Source organism: Polyodon spathula, chromosome 7, assembly GCF_017654505.1.
Source record: "Polyodon spathula isolate WHYD16114869_AA chromosome 7, ASM1765450v1, whole genome shotgun sequence".
Classification (NCBI taxonomy): Eukaryota; Metazoa; Chordata; class Actinopteri; order Acipenseriformes; family Polyodontidae; genus Polyodon; species Polyodon spathula.
The window spans coordinates 56,166,041-56,180,139 of NC_054540.1; the positions used below are offsets into that span (position 1 = coordinate 56,166,041).

The 14,099-nt window shown below is 46.3% G+C and overlaps 2 protein-coding genes across 3 annotated transcripts; one reads left to right on the plus strand and one right to left on the minus strand.

Annotated features, from left to right (window-relative positions):
- Positions 1–149: 149 nt before the first annotated feature.
- Positions 150–4,871, plus strand: c7hxorf65 (chromosome 7 CXorf65 homolog). The gene is made up of 6 exons (XM_041256067.1): positions 150–367; positions 552–638; positions 1,088–1,210; positions 1,572–1,640; positions 2,505–2,635; positions 2,751–4,871. Exons 1-6 carry the CDS (start codon positions 343–345, stop codon positions 2,850–2,852), a joined length of 537 nt encoding a protein of 178 aa, XP_041112001.1. The 5' UTR covers positions 150–342; the 3' UTR covers positions 2,853–4,871.
- A 59-nt stretch (positions 4,872–4,930) lies between these two features.
- Positions 4,931–13,853, minus strand: LOC121318889 (interleukin-13 receptor subunit alpha-2-like). Of its 2 annotated transcripts, XM_041256066.1 has the most exons (6): positions 12,770–13,853; positions 12,444–12,508; positions 7,765–7,855; positions 7,322–7,497; positions 5,478–5,612; positions 4,933–5,101 (listed from the first exon to the last, which is right to left on the minus strand). In XM_041256066.1, the coding sequence occupies exons 1-5, from the start codon at positions 12,898–12,900 to the stop codon at positions 5,497–5,499; spliced, it is 579 nt and encodes a 192-aa protein (XP_041112000.1). In that variant the 5' UTR covers positions 12,901–13,853; the 3' UTR covers positions 4,933–5,101; positions 5,478–5,496. The 2 variants fall into 2 exon arrangements, with proteins under 2 accessions (XP_041111999.1, XP_041112000.1); XM_041256065.1 differs by lacking the exon at positions 12,770–13,853 and having other exon boundaries at positions 4,931–5,101; positions 12,444–12,742.
- Positions 13,854–14,099: the final 246 nt, after the last annotated feature.

Consider the following 14,099-nt stretch of genomic DNA (forward strand, 5'->3'; position numbering starts at 1 on the left):
CTTCTTTCCACAGGAAGCAGCGGCCATGGGCAGCAGCTCTGAGACGTTTATTTACAGCTGTGTGTGTGCGTGTGCGTGCGCATGTGTGTGTGTGCGCAAGTGCTACTTCATTTATAAAGTTTTGCTACAGCAAGCATTTACAGGATTAATGAAAAAAAAAACTGAAGACAATAGCCATGATGACATCATATCCTGTCTAACAGCAGCTGATTATGACTTTGCGACGTGCCCCCAGACACACAGCAGCACACACACTGGCACTCACTCACTCACCTGAGTCTGCGCACCTGGTCTGACGCGCACACACACACTCCTGCATGCAGCTCCTGTTCTCCTCACAGCATGTTCATCTGCATTAAACATGGAGGTAAGGAATACCAAGGTGTTATTGTAGTCTAGTTTCTCCAACCCTCTCTTCTGCTTCTGTAGCACATCACTGTCATTATTGTTAGTATTATTATGAGTAATAGTAGTACTATTAAGGAGTAATAATAATAAGCTGTTTTCACTCCTCTCCCTGTCCCTAATGTATTTGAGTTTGGTCTCTTTAGACAGGGAGCAGTTCTTGGCAAACACCTGCTGCCCCCTGATTCTGCTGCTGCAGTACCTGAAGCATAAGCTGGAGCTGCCAAAGACAGGTGAGACCCATCTGGGCAGGGCTTCACCCACACCACTGAAACTGGGTGTAAACAGGGGCCCCGCTGGCTGCTGGGAAGGGCCTGTAGAATCAGTGCTTCTCCTGACTCTGCCGGTCGGGTGCTCTTGTGGTTTAGCGGTGTGCGAGAGAGATGGAGAGGGCAGCATTCACAGAGGCTGTGAGCCGAGTGGGTGTCGTGTGTTAACGCTTGCGTTGTTTAGCAACACCACGAAGCCCTTTGATCTTTAAATAGAAGTGTAGAGTGCAGGGCTGGGCTTCCTGCCCTCTGGTCACCTGCGCCCCAGCTCTGCCTGTTTCTGATCCCCAATCTTAATCTTGTGCTTTATTAATCCCTCACTTAATTCTCATGTACAGCAATTGCTCGGATATGCAGGCCTCTGGCTGGGAGAACAATGCTGCGTGTCTCTACTTGGTGTCCTTGCGTTTCAGATCTGATTGACCTGTGTGATGAGAAGGGGATTCTGAAGCTGCTCTTCCTCTATAGAAACCCTCTGGAGAGCGCCAGCCGACTGCTCTACGCCCGGGGCACTTACATCGTGTGCCGAGTCAACCGTAAGGGGGGTACCCCAAACCAAACCTGTACCCCCTTTGAAGCGACTTGGGGGCTACACTCGAGGAGACCATCCCTCAATATAACTCCTTATTGATAGATTTTAAATATACTGATATTGTGAAGGTCAAATTGGTCCTTTCTTTATTATGAATTCCAAATCCTTTTTTTTTCGGTTTTGTAAACTCACCTCGCAGCATGCTGCGTGTTTATTATTATTATTATTATTATTATTATTATATATTTTTTTTTGATAATGAGATAATGAGGCGGTACAAATAGATGTACGTTTTTGTTCCAGGCTGCACTGCTGGGACGAGGGGGAGTACTTATTTTTTCTTGATGGTTCTGTTTGATTTTTAGAGAACAAACCCGTCAGAGGCTACACATCCATCACTCCAATCCTGACCAGCCCCGAGACAGAAATGCAAGGTACTGCACGATCACCTGTTTGTGAAAGAGAGGGCGTACCCCGGGGTTCTCAGTATGGATTTACAAATCTCTCTTAAATCAAGCAGTGCTTTTCAAAATTGATAATAAACTAATACGCCCTCTCCCAATTAACTGAAATGCGGTTTCACGAACTGCAGGATTTACTGAATGAGTCAAAATGAGCATATAGTTCCTGCATATTTAAAATTCATGACTCTATAAAAACTATAAAACAGTTTCTCTCTTCGATGGTCTCATTGGCAACAAAGCTTGCAGAGTGAGTCTATGTGAAGGAGGGAGACGAGCCCGCTGTACTGCACTGCCCCCTAGTGTATAGCACTGGAACTTCTTATAGTTTCTGTGGTGCAGCGCGCCTAGGCAGTAGTTTCAGCCCATAGCAGTGTCTGTAATCCTGTCTTGTCTGTGTCTTTTATTATAGTGCACAAGGTATAGTGGGTTGTGATTTTTGAAACTACTGCAAAATGTTAGCACTTCCAGAACCTCTCATGTTACACCCCCTAGACTCCCTTGTCTGCACTTGATCACAGCCTGACTGCTTACTGGCACAAGAGTGAGCTGAAATTCACCTGCTACCCCAGAATCATCACAGTGCTTACTGAGGTGCTAGGAGTGACATCGCTTCTGAATCCTATCTCTGTGCCTGTGTTTGTGTTGTGTGTTTGTCTTTGTGTCTGTGTTGTATCTGTTTATCTGTGTTATGTCTTTGCTGCTTGTGTTGTGTGCCTGTATTATTTCTCTGTGTGGTCTTTGTTGTTTGTGTTTGTGTTGTGTCTTTGCTGTGTGTGTGTGTGTATGTTTGCAACCTGCCTGTGTCGTTGGGTCTATGCATCTGTGTTGTGTCAGAGCTGCTGCAGGCCCAGGTGGGGAATCTGGAGAAGGCCCGTCTGAAGCAGCACCAGGCCCGGGTCCAGGAGGAGAGGAGGCTGCAGCTGGCGAGCGACGGCGCTATGCCCGGTGCCCAATCCAGCTCTGCGGTAAGCTTCAAACCACAAACACAGCTCGCTTTCAATTCAAACCAACCAAGACGCTGAGTCTGTTAGAGCTTCCGGCTTTTCAAGGGCGCTGACCTGAATTCCCTGTGTCTCTCAGGTGAAAGGCAAAGCAGGAGGGAAAGCCGTGCATGTGAACTTAGAAACCCTGGATGAGGAGCCCTTGAGGAAGACTGTGGGGAAGAAGTCGCTGAAGGGATAATTCTAATCATAATAAAATACAGCAGTCACTTAAGAGGGTCCTGTGCTAGTTTCTGCATTGGTTACAGACCGACCGACTAACTGGAATCTGTGCTTTTTAATGGTTATAAATGTGATCTAGCTTAAGGAATACATTCCTATTGCAACTACAAATGAAAAATAACAGCAGCGTGTTTTAACTGGCTGGAATCTCAAAGCTCTTTACTCCAAATAGAGGTTTTTGTTTAGTTTTTTCAGAAAAGGGGAAATCGCACCCAATAAAGTCACCCGATCAGAAAAAAGACACTGATGCATGCAATGCCAGGGCTGGGAAGGGTTCTTAAGCTGTTGTCTGATCTGTTCTAATTGTAAATGTGTTGCACTAATGCCATATAAACGTCTTTGAGAAATCCAGCCCGTTGTCTTGTGCTGAAAATGCATGTATTCCTCCCGGTGATGTGGGAGGGACGCACTCATCCAATCGGCCAATGGCAGGCTCTTCTGTTGGCTCATCCAATCACAGAGTCTTCAAACAGCAAGAGCCAACCAATTAAAAGCAGAAGTGCAGCTGGACCCGATACCACTGTGGATCCACCTGCTGACCAGAGTGGAAGAGAGTCAGCCTCTACACAGCCTGGACCCTGTGTGCTCTCAGAATGACAGAGCCCTGCAGAGTGGAAGAGAGTCAGTCAGTGACAGTGACACACAGCCTCTACACAGCCTGGACCCTGTGTGCTCTCAGAATGACAGAGCCCTGCAGAGTGGAAGAGAGTCAGTCAGTGACAGTGACACACAGCCTGAACCCTGTGTGCTCTCAGAATGACAGAGCCCTGCAGAGTGGAAGAGAGTCAGTCAGTGACAGTGACACACAGCCTGAACCCTGTGTGCTCTCAGAATGACAGAGCCCTGCAGAGTGGAAGAGAGTCAGTCAGTGACAGTGACACACAGCCTGGACCCTGTGTGCTCTCAGAATGACAGAGCCCTGCAGAGTGGAAGAGAGTCAGTCAGTGACAGTGACACACAGCCTGGACCCTGTGTGCTCTCAGAATGACAGAGCCCTGCAGAGTGGAAGAGAGTCAGTCAGTGACAGTGACACACAGCCTCTACACAGCCTGGACCCTGTGTGCTCTCAGAATGACAGAGCCCTGCAGAGTGGAAGAGAGTCAGTCAGTGACAGTGACACACAGCCTCTACACAGCCTGGACAATGTGTGCTCTCAGAATGACAGAGCCCTGCAGAGTGGAAGAGAGTCAGTCAGTGACAGTGACACACAGCCTCTACACAGCCTGGACCCTGTGTGCTCTCAGAATGACAGAGCCCTGCAGAGTGGAAGAGAGTCAGTCAGTGACAGTGACACACAGCCTGGACCCTGTGTGCTCTCAGAATGACAGAGCCCTGCAGAGTGGAAGAGAGTCAGTCAGTGACAGTGACACACAGCCTGAACCCTGTGTGCTCTCAGAATGACAGAGCCCTGCAGAGTGGAAGAGAGTCAGTCAGTGACAGTGACACACAGCCTCTACACAGCCTGGACCCTGTGTGCTCTCAGAATGACAGAGCCCTGCAGAGTGGAAGAGAGTCAGTCAGTGACAGTGACACACAGCCTCTACACAGCCTGGACCCTGTGTGCTCTCAGAATGACAGAGCCCTGCAGAGTGGAAGAGAGTCAGTCAGTGACAGTGACACACAGCCTGGACCCTGTGTGCTCTCAGAATGACAGAGCCCTGCAGAGTGGAAGAGAGTCAGTCAGTGACAGTGACACACAGCCTCTACACAGCCTGGACAATGTGTGCTCTCAGAATGACAGAGCCCTGCAGAGTGGAAGAGAGTCAGTCAGTGACAGTGACACACAGCCTCTACACAGCCTGGACCCTGTGTGCTCTCAGAATGACAGAGCCCTGCAGAGTGGAAGAGAGTCAGTCAGTGACAGTGACACACAGCCTCTACACAGCCTGGAACCTGTGTGCTCTCAGAATGACAGAGCCCTGCAGAGTGGAAGAGAGTCAGTCAGTGTGCAATTCTACAAGAAACACATGCTACAGCAAACAGGGATTTCCATTTTAAAACAGGGAATCTGGACTGATGTTTATTTATACAGGCTTTGCTGTTCAGACGTACCTTTAGCGGTGGCATTGCTCCCCCAGTACAAAGGCTGGCTCCAGTCACTCCAGTAGTCAGAGGCGCATATTGACAAATCTCAATGTTTGAAGGAGCCAATGCTTCTGAAGCTCTTGCACTTCAATCTGATTAAAAACCAGCCAGGTTCCACGTGGCCTGCATGCAGAATACACAGAGGAAGCCTGAATCCAACTGGACTGTGCACAGCAGCAGGGCTATTACTGCTCTTCCATCAAGACTGGTGCTGGGTGAGGCCACCAAACCCATCTCAATTTGCCCCAAGCCTAGATCAAACCCAGCTCCTGATGCGCCAGACCAGTAGAAGTCACTATGCATGTAAACTGACAGATTTTATTTAAATTCATCAATGTGCAATAAAAATAAGAATCGGCATGGATCCCTCATGTTTATTATTGCAATGCTCTTCGGTAAGTATAGAAAGTGCATGAACCTCCAATACCATCAAGCTCCTATAAGAAGTGTATCGTCACACTCCTACTCTTCTGCACTTAGTAAAGGCGCTGCTCCTTACCTGCCAGGCAGAGTCAGTGCTACCTCACTATGGACTCCAGGCAATGGGATTTGCTCATGCTGGTGTTCCAGTACAGATACAGACCATTGCTGCTGCTGTTGACCACGGTTAGGTTTACTGGTGAGTACAGCTTCACTGAGACACAGACAGAGAGAGAAAACAACAAGCATTAGCAAACAGAGAAGCGAGGTGCTTGTAATCACAGCCTCTGACAGTGTGATCAGCGAGGTGCTTGTAATCACAGCCTCTGACAGTGTGATCGGCGAGGTGCTTGTAATCACAGCCTCTGACAGTGTGATCAGCGAGGTGCTTGTAATCACAGCCTCTGACAGTGTGATCAGCGAGGTGCTTGTAATCACAGCCTCTGACAGTGTGATCAGCGAGGTGCTTGTAATCACAGCCTCTGACAGTGTGATCAGCGAGGTGCTTGTAATCACAGCCTCTGATAGTGTGATCAGCGAGGTGCTTGTAATCGCAGCCTCCGACAGTGTGATCTGCTTGTAATCACAGCCTCTGACAGTGTGATCAGCGAGGTGCTTGTAATCACAGCAGCCTCTGACAGTGTGATCAGCGAGGTGCTTGTAATCACAGCCTCTGACAGTGTGATCAGCGAGGTGCTTGTAATCACAGCCTCTGACAGTGTGATCAGCGAGGTGCTTGTAATCACAGCCTCTGACAGTGTGATCAGCGAGGTGCTTGTAATCACAGCCTCTGACAGTGTGATCAGCAAGGTGCTTGTAATCACAGCCTCTGACAGTGTGATCAGCGAGGTGCTTGTAATCACAGCCTCTGACAGTGTGATCGGCGAGGTGCTTGTAATCACAGCCTCTGACAGTGTGATCAGCGAGGTGCTTGTAATCACAGCCTCTGACAGTGTGATCAGCGAGGTGCTTGTAATCACAGCCTCTGACAGTGTGATCAGTGTTGTAATCACAGCCTCTGACAGTGTGATCTGCTTGTAATCACAGCCTCTGAGCACAGCTGCTTGTAATCACAGCCTCTGACAGTGTGATCAGCGAGGTGCTTGTAATCACAGCCTCTGACAGTGTGATCAGCGAGGTGCTTGTAATCGCAGCCTCCGACAGTGTGATCAGCGAGGTGCTTGTAATCCCTCTGACAGTGTGATCAGCGAGGTGCTTGTAATCACAGCCTCTGACAGTGTGATCGGCAAGGTGTTTGTAATCACAGCCTCTGACAGTGTGATCGGCAAGGTGCTTGTAATCACAGCCTCTGACAGTGTGATCAGCGAGGTGCTTGTAATCACAGCCTCTGACAGTGTGATCAGCAAGGTGCTTGTAATCACAGCCTCTGACAGTGTGATCAGCGAGGTGCTTGTAATCACAGCCTCTGACAGTGTGATCAGCGAGGTGCTTGTAATCACAGCCTCTGACAGTGTGATCAGCGAGGTGCTTGTAATCACAGCCTCTGACAGTGTGATCAGCGAGGTGCTTGTAATCACAGCCTCCGACAGCAGCGAGATGCTTGAATCACAGCCTCTGACAGTGTGATCAGCAAGGTGCTTGTAATCACAGCCTCTGACAGTGTGATCAGCGAGGTGCTTGTAATCACAGCCTCTGACAGTGTGATCAGCGAGGTGCTTGTAATCACAGCCTCTGACAGTGTGATCAGCGAGGTGCTTGTAATCACAGCCTCCGACAGTGTGATCAGCGAGGTGCTTGTAATCACAGCCTCTGACAGTGTGATCAGCACGGTGCTTGTAATCACAGCCTCCGACAGTGTGATCAGCGAGATGCTTGTAATCGCAGCCTCTGACAGTGTGATCAGCGAGGTGCTTGTAATCACAGCCTCTGACACACTGGGTAGTTAGACAATGGCTATGGTACCTAATGGTTTCAGGTGGATGTCTTTGTTCCAGATGGCCGTGTTGTTGGCTGAGGACAGCTGCACTTGGAAAGTTGCAAAGCGGATGTTGGGGCTGTACTCCAGTCTGCAGCCCACATTGTAGCCCTCCACCTGGGTGTAACTCGGGCACTCTGCATACTCAGCGCCTGTCCTGTACCTGGTTCAGAAACAGTAAAACATGTAGCCAGTGCACCAACAAAACTGCACGTTAGGCCACACCCTGCACAATACCAACAAATTTCTTTTACTGGTTCCTGAAAAGTGGGATTGTACAGAGCTTGCACCTGAAGCTGCACTGAGGCAGCTTACTGCTGGAGCGCCTGATTAAAACTCATTGGGTGTCTGCAGACCCTCATGACAGGTACAGTGCTGTGCAGTGCAGTGGGGTTTAGCATTGAAAGCAGTGGCTCAGTGGCGCCCTCACCTGCTCTGGAAGGTGTAGTTGTGGTCTGGTCTGCCGGTCTCCTTCCAGGTGCACTCAGTGTAGTCCTCGTCATGGATGAGGCAGCGCACACCTGCACGGAGAGGTGATCAAATAGCTTCAGGTTCACCTGCACTGCGTTTTTTTTTTTGGTTGTTATTTACTCCAAGCCAACTGCATTCTGATACTTGTAGTCCTGTCTATGTCTCTTAAAGGGGAAGTCTAGCTGGGTATTTATAAGATTAATGATAACTTATAAATAAGTTTTAATCAAATGCGTTTTAAGACACCCAGTGCCCGCCTACTGATCTCCTCAGGAAAGAGTGATGAGAACAGGACAGCAAATCGCTTTTTACTTTATTTTTTTTATTCGAACTGCGTGTTGTTGACAGCAACGAGCACAAAGAAAAGTAATGTGGGTAAGACACCGATGCACAGTTAAGCAGCATCCAGTGGACTTTTAAATACTAAATACACGAATAAAATTGTATTTATTGTTTTAATGCATAAAAACATAAAATCCCTACAACACAATTGACCTCGCTATCTTAAAACTCGAGGAGACGGCAACATGTTTTCAATGCAATTTTAAATTAAAATAATACAATGCCTATTGCCTCTAGACAAACTACAGCCGTGCATGGATCTTTTAATTCAACACATTGCTGTGCAGTTTCTCTCCATTTGTCCGATGCGACGGATAGGATAGTGTGTGAGTGTGTTGCTTTTTTGGTTTAGTAAATAGAAAGGCGCTGAAAAAATGAAAAGTGTGGCTGGTTGTGTATTACACAATGTTAAACCCTTAGTAATGTGTGTATTTATTTAATGGCTGTGTGTGTTTCATTTACTGACAGACTAGTTTGCTGGCAGTCGTTGTTTACTGTGTGGGAAGTTTATATTAACTGTGATTTATTTAGTATTTAATCTCACGCATTGCAGTTTTCAGAATTTGAGATCTCTGAATTGAGTCGGGCTGGGTCCAAAAAAAAAAAAAGATGTGCTTGCTCGAGATCGCTGTGGTCGGGTCGGTTTCGGGTCGGGCTTAAAATTCTGGCCCGAGTAGACCCCTAGTCGGAGTCGTAGATCTGTAATGCTCACATATTAGTGTGCTGATCGAAAGAAAGCCACTTACCGATTCCTCTCCCGCCGTCTACTGCGCTGAACAGGGCAGCAAACACTGGCTGCCAGCGACATGCCACTTTCTGATCTGCAGCCCAAAACAGACTTCCTATATGTGAGGGGCCTGTTACTGTGATTGAGTTCCCTTTAAAAGCATGTTCAGGCTTAAGAAATGGGGTGTGGTTCCTTTATATAAACTGACCCAGAATGAGACATCCTCCGGGAAATAGTTTCTTTTTTTTTTTTTCCAATTTCAGGAATTAAGCATGTCCTGTTTTTCATTGATACAAATCGTGGCCAATAATCATACGTCATAAATACCAAAATAAATACATATATAACGATATTAATAAATAATAATAAAACAGTGAAACACGACTTCTTTTTAAATAACTAAAGGGCGTGAATTATTCCAGTCCAAGAGCTGACAGAACCGGGACCCGTTTTGGGTTATTAAAAATGAAACCTCTAGAAATCTTATAGTCATCCAATAATAGTAATAATATATCTAATTCGTGTTGTGCCACGACTGCAGTGATGTTGTTAACGTGTGCTGCACACTCGTATCCACGAGGGTGTGGAAGCACAGGGTTAAAACAAACAAACAAACAAACAAACAAAAAAACAGCACTCTTTTCAGGAAGGCGTATTGAAATCCCGGGACACCGTCTTCAAAACCGGGGCGATCCAGGGAAAACGGGGACAGATAGCAACCCAAGAACCGCCCAGCCTCCAAGCAACCGGCGAGCGGGAGTCGAGATAGCGAGCGAAATGATATCTCATACACATTTTACACCACATGTATTCATTTCGTTTGTTCTTTTCTTTCAGTGTACAGTACACATTAAACGATCACACGACGTCACGTATGCTTGAATACAGGGAGTATTAGATACATGTTATACGCGTAACCACATTATACATGCATATCTACATAGGTGAATATATATTTGCACATCAGTTGATCGTGCATATATTTTCATGTACGATATGTTATATAGCCAAATCCATTATAACAAACAGATGTCTTCTGTGCAAATGAGAAGCGAAACCGCGGTAGGCAAGGTTTGCAATTTTAATACACCGCCGCAATTTTACCAACTTTCCCAACAACCGGCTTTGGAAAGTGATACCAGACACGGCATGAGCTGTGATTTCACTGCAACTTCTCTTGTGGTCGTGCATTTCAGTGAAGTGTACTTTTCAGAATTTGCTATGGATCGATCTCTCCGCCCCCACATTTCAACAGAGCGTGTTAAACGCGTGTCGAGATGGAAACGCTGCAATACGAGCTTCCCGGAGCTGAGCCGTGTGATCCTCGGAACATTTTGAGTACAGTATAGGCATACAGTTCCAAACACAGTGAGCAGGTTTGTAAAGATTCTTCCTTGTGATGCATGCATAGACTACTCACATGCTGATAGAGCTACTGTAGAACTGACACGTGTGTATCACACTTCTGTATTTAAGAGTTACTAGGAATAACTAAACCATTCCACGTTTAGCAGGTAAACACTGCTTCAGGATCTGGGTGGAGGTTGTATTGCTTGAATTAAACAACTTAGGCCAGGGTTGGAACACAGGCCGGGAGTCGAAGGACCAATTCTGGACAACCCTGAAGTGACCCAAGAAGCCAGAACACGTCGCGTATTCTCTGCAGTGACGCATATATTGGTAAAAGCTTCTTGTCGATACGTTTGTCTAACATTAAACTAAGTATTTCCATGTTATGATTGTGCCATATGACTCATAATAACATTAAAAAACACACACACACACATAGAGAGGATCAGTCAGTGTCTCAACAATGATTAAGGCTTTCTCTGGAAAGCTGTCGGCTTGACTTGATCATATGCTGTCCACACTCTTTTACTTCCTGACGAGCAGTCTCTGTGCTCAGGGTTCAGAGCAGTGTGTTGTTTTTGCTGCTCGCAGTGAGGTGCTATATCAACTGTGAACACATGAGGGCAGCAGAGGTGCACGTCTCAACCCTCTGCTCAGCAGCTTCTCGACAGCTTCAGACTGTTTTGGTAGGGATGGATGCCCACATCTAAATTTCACCTGGCACAAAATATGTTATTTTTTTTAAAGAAGTCTTCTCGTGCCCTTATAGTAACGACACTTGACTGCTCCCTGGTACCATATTGCCTCCTGTCCTCACTCCAGCGACCTCTGCCTCCTTCTGGTTGATCTGAGCCTGGGGTGGCTGCACCGTGAGAGAGGAGTGGGCAGGGGGTGTTTTCACCCCCTGATCCTGGGAGGAATGCGGCCGCTGGTGTAACACCGGGCTGAGCGCACAATGAGGCCGCTTGTCAACAAGTTCATCAGAATGCAGACTGGGCTCTTTGCTTGTTCTCTTGTTTACTTGTTTGTGTGCTTTGTTTTCCCAGCCTCAATCCCCTGCTTCCTTTTCTCATAATCTTGTGGATAATAACGTCTGGCCTCCTGAGCTCCCTGCTTTATCAGAAAGCAGGCTTTGTTTCCATGTCGCTGTTTCTGTTTCCATTCCTCGCGTTCAAATGTATTTATCTAATCCAGATAGATTCCTTGAGCTACACGTCTCATTTTCAAGGGGGTCCTGGCAAGAGAAGGCTGTTTTTATGGGTGAAGACAATGAATTCCCAAGATGAGAGGCCTGATATACAAAGACACGTTGGCCTGTATTATATCTCAGTTTGGGGATTTTAAAAGTAGGCTCATCACATGATCTTAGTGCACAGGTAGAGTTAGATGTCTAACAGAGATGTAAGGTAACTGGCAGCATTTCCAGTGTACACCTTATTAAACTAAACACAACAAATGAGAGAGCCCTCTATTCTCCAGACTGAGCCCCCAGGCCCCTGAACCCTGTCTGCTGCTTGTTGTTCTGCAAGGGAAATTGATCTGTGCCTGTGTCTGTGAGGCAGTATGGGGTTTGTTTCATAGGTCCAGTCAATGCCAGATCCTTCTTTAAATACAGCTGCCATTGCATCGTGAGTTCTTGAGTAAAGCTGCATTTTGCTGCATGTCAGTGCCAGTGTTCTAGTCAGTCAGGACCTCTGTACTGTTCCAGACCCCCTGACTCGTCAGTGGTGCTCATGCAGTGCACTGCTAATGGTTCAGCCTGGGCATGGGGGTGACCAAAGCTGGCTCTTCAACTCCTGGTCTTTGTTCCAACCCTGTTTGAAATGGTTTAATTCATCCAATTGAAACTGCATCCACACCCTTAAGCATTCCATGATATCACTGTCCCTGTTAAACCTGAGCGGAATGACCCTCCAGGACTGGGATTGGACCTCCCTGATATGGTAATGGCCTTGCAATGATATTTTTTAAACCGCTCTTTAAGGGAGCGTACTGAAAAATAAAATACAGATTCTGTTTGTTTCTTGCACCAGCTCACTAACCAGTATTCAAAGTCTCTTGCACACCCTTGCCAGCTGCAACTAACTGACCACATCCAACTTTGCAGCTGTGTAGTTTTTTTGTTTTTTTTAATGCGTTATATTGTTGACTTTGCTCATGCATTTTCGAGTTCAATCACAATTGCCCGAGATCCCGGCACTTTTGAGACGATCCCTTACCCTTAAGGATGATGTCACCTCCAGGCGCTGTGATTGGTGGGTATGAATACCTGTATGTTACCAAGCTGAAAGAATTGAGGAAATGATAAACAACAGATATTATTAGAACTGAGACAACGGTTGCAAGGATTTTTTTTTTTTCCTGTTTCTTATTAATATGTGTCCTTTTTTTTTTCTTCTCACAAATCAATTTTAGGTTACTTTCACAGTGAGCAAACACAGCCCACAATAACATCTACTGCCTGGGTTTAAATGGTGTGACTTTGCTGTTTGCAAGATTCTGATCATGTTAATCTAAATCTTCCAGAATAACAAATTATGCTCACCTAGAATCCCATGCTGTCTGTTCACCCATGTCCTGCGTTTCCTTATCACAAAGCAATTCTCCCCCAGGCAGTCGCTGGGTGAGCCACAAAGGTGCCAGTATGCAATAACAGTATGCATCTTGTAATGTCATCTCCAAGCTGGGTTCCCTTGTTAAAGTTTATGATGCACATTTGTTTTGCATTCCCCCCACATGCTTATGGGATGCATTTCCAATGTGTAGAGAAGCGTACCTCCAGGGGAGAGACTGATACCTGGCTATAATCTATGAGACCGTTAAGCCTTGCTGATTTTCACTAATTCATCTCAGTCCCTATAATTATGTCAAGTTTCATGCAGATTTTAATTACTGTACGTTTTCTCGTGGAAGAACAGAAATAACAGGTGGACATTTTCTCCGTGTCCAATCGAATCTACTGTAAAAAGGATTTCAGATGCTGCAAAGCACCTGTATCTGTGCTGTTCAGACAGCTCGGACAGGCGAGGTGTGGGGATGTACCTTCTGTACAGAGTCACGGCAGTGCCTCCGCTTAGTCTAACAGACAGGAATAATTACTGGGACTCTGGAGTGGGGACCAGCCGAAAGGAGGCTGTTTACCAGCTCGCAGCCAGAGCAGTGCAGCCGAAACCCTGCAGAAGAAGGAGCCCGGCTACCCTGAACTTGAGGCACTGTAACAGCATTGTTTGCTTTCTCTCTGCTCTATAGCTAAGCATTCCCGTGCAGTCTGGTTTGGGGTTTTAGTTGGCTATGTGCACAAGGAGCATTGACACAAAGCAGGCTGAACAGTTTGATTCTGTCATATTAATTAGAATGGGATGAGCCGCTTCTCCTCGTCCCAGTATCTCCCGAGTTCTTACGACCGGCCCGTGTTTGTTTTATTATAGATTGCATTCCGCTCTGCAAGGCGCTGCCTTCATTTAGTGCAGCAGTGATAGATAATGTTCTCGCTCTGATTTGTCTGTTTTCTCATGGCCATGTATTTAACTGAGTATTCACCTTGGGAAGGCTCCGGCCATGAAGGTCTCTATATTCTAGTGCTGCTTGGTCTAGTTTATTTTCATCATCAGCGAATTCAACTAGCCTTCTTCCTTATGCAGTTAACACAACACAGACCCGCCTTACCCCATATATATCATACTATTAGACCCAATATATATATATATATAATATATATTAGATATATTATATATCATATGGATATATATATATATATATATATATATATATATATATATATATATATATATACACCCTCTCTATTAATACACTTTCTATACTCACACACAGACACACACACTCTCTCAGATAACAGCAGGGAACCGCGTGGCTTT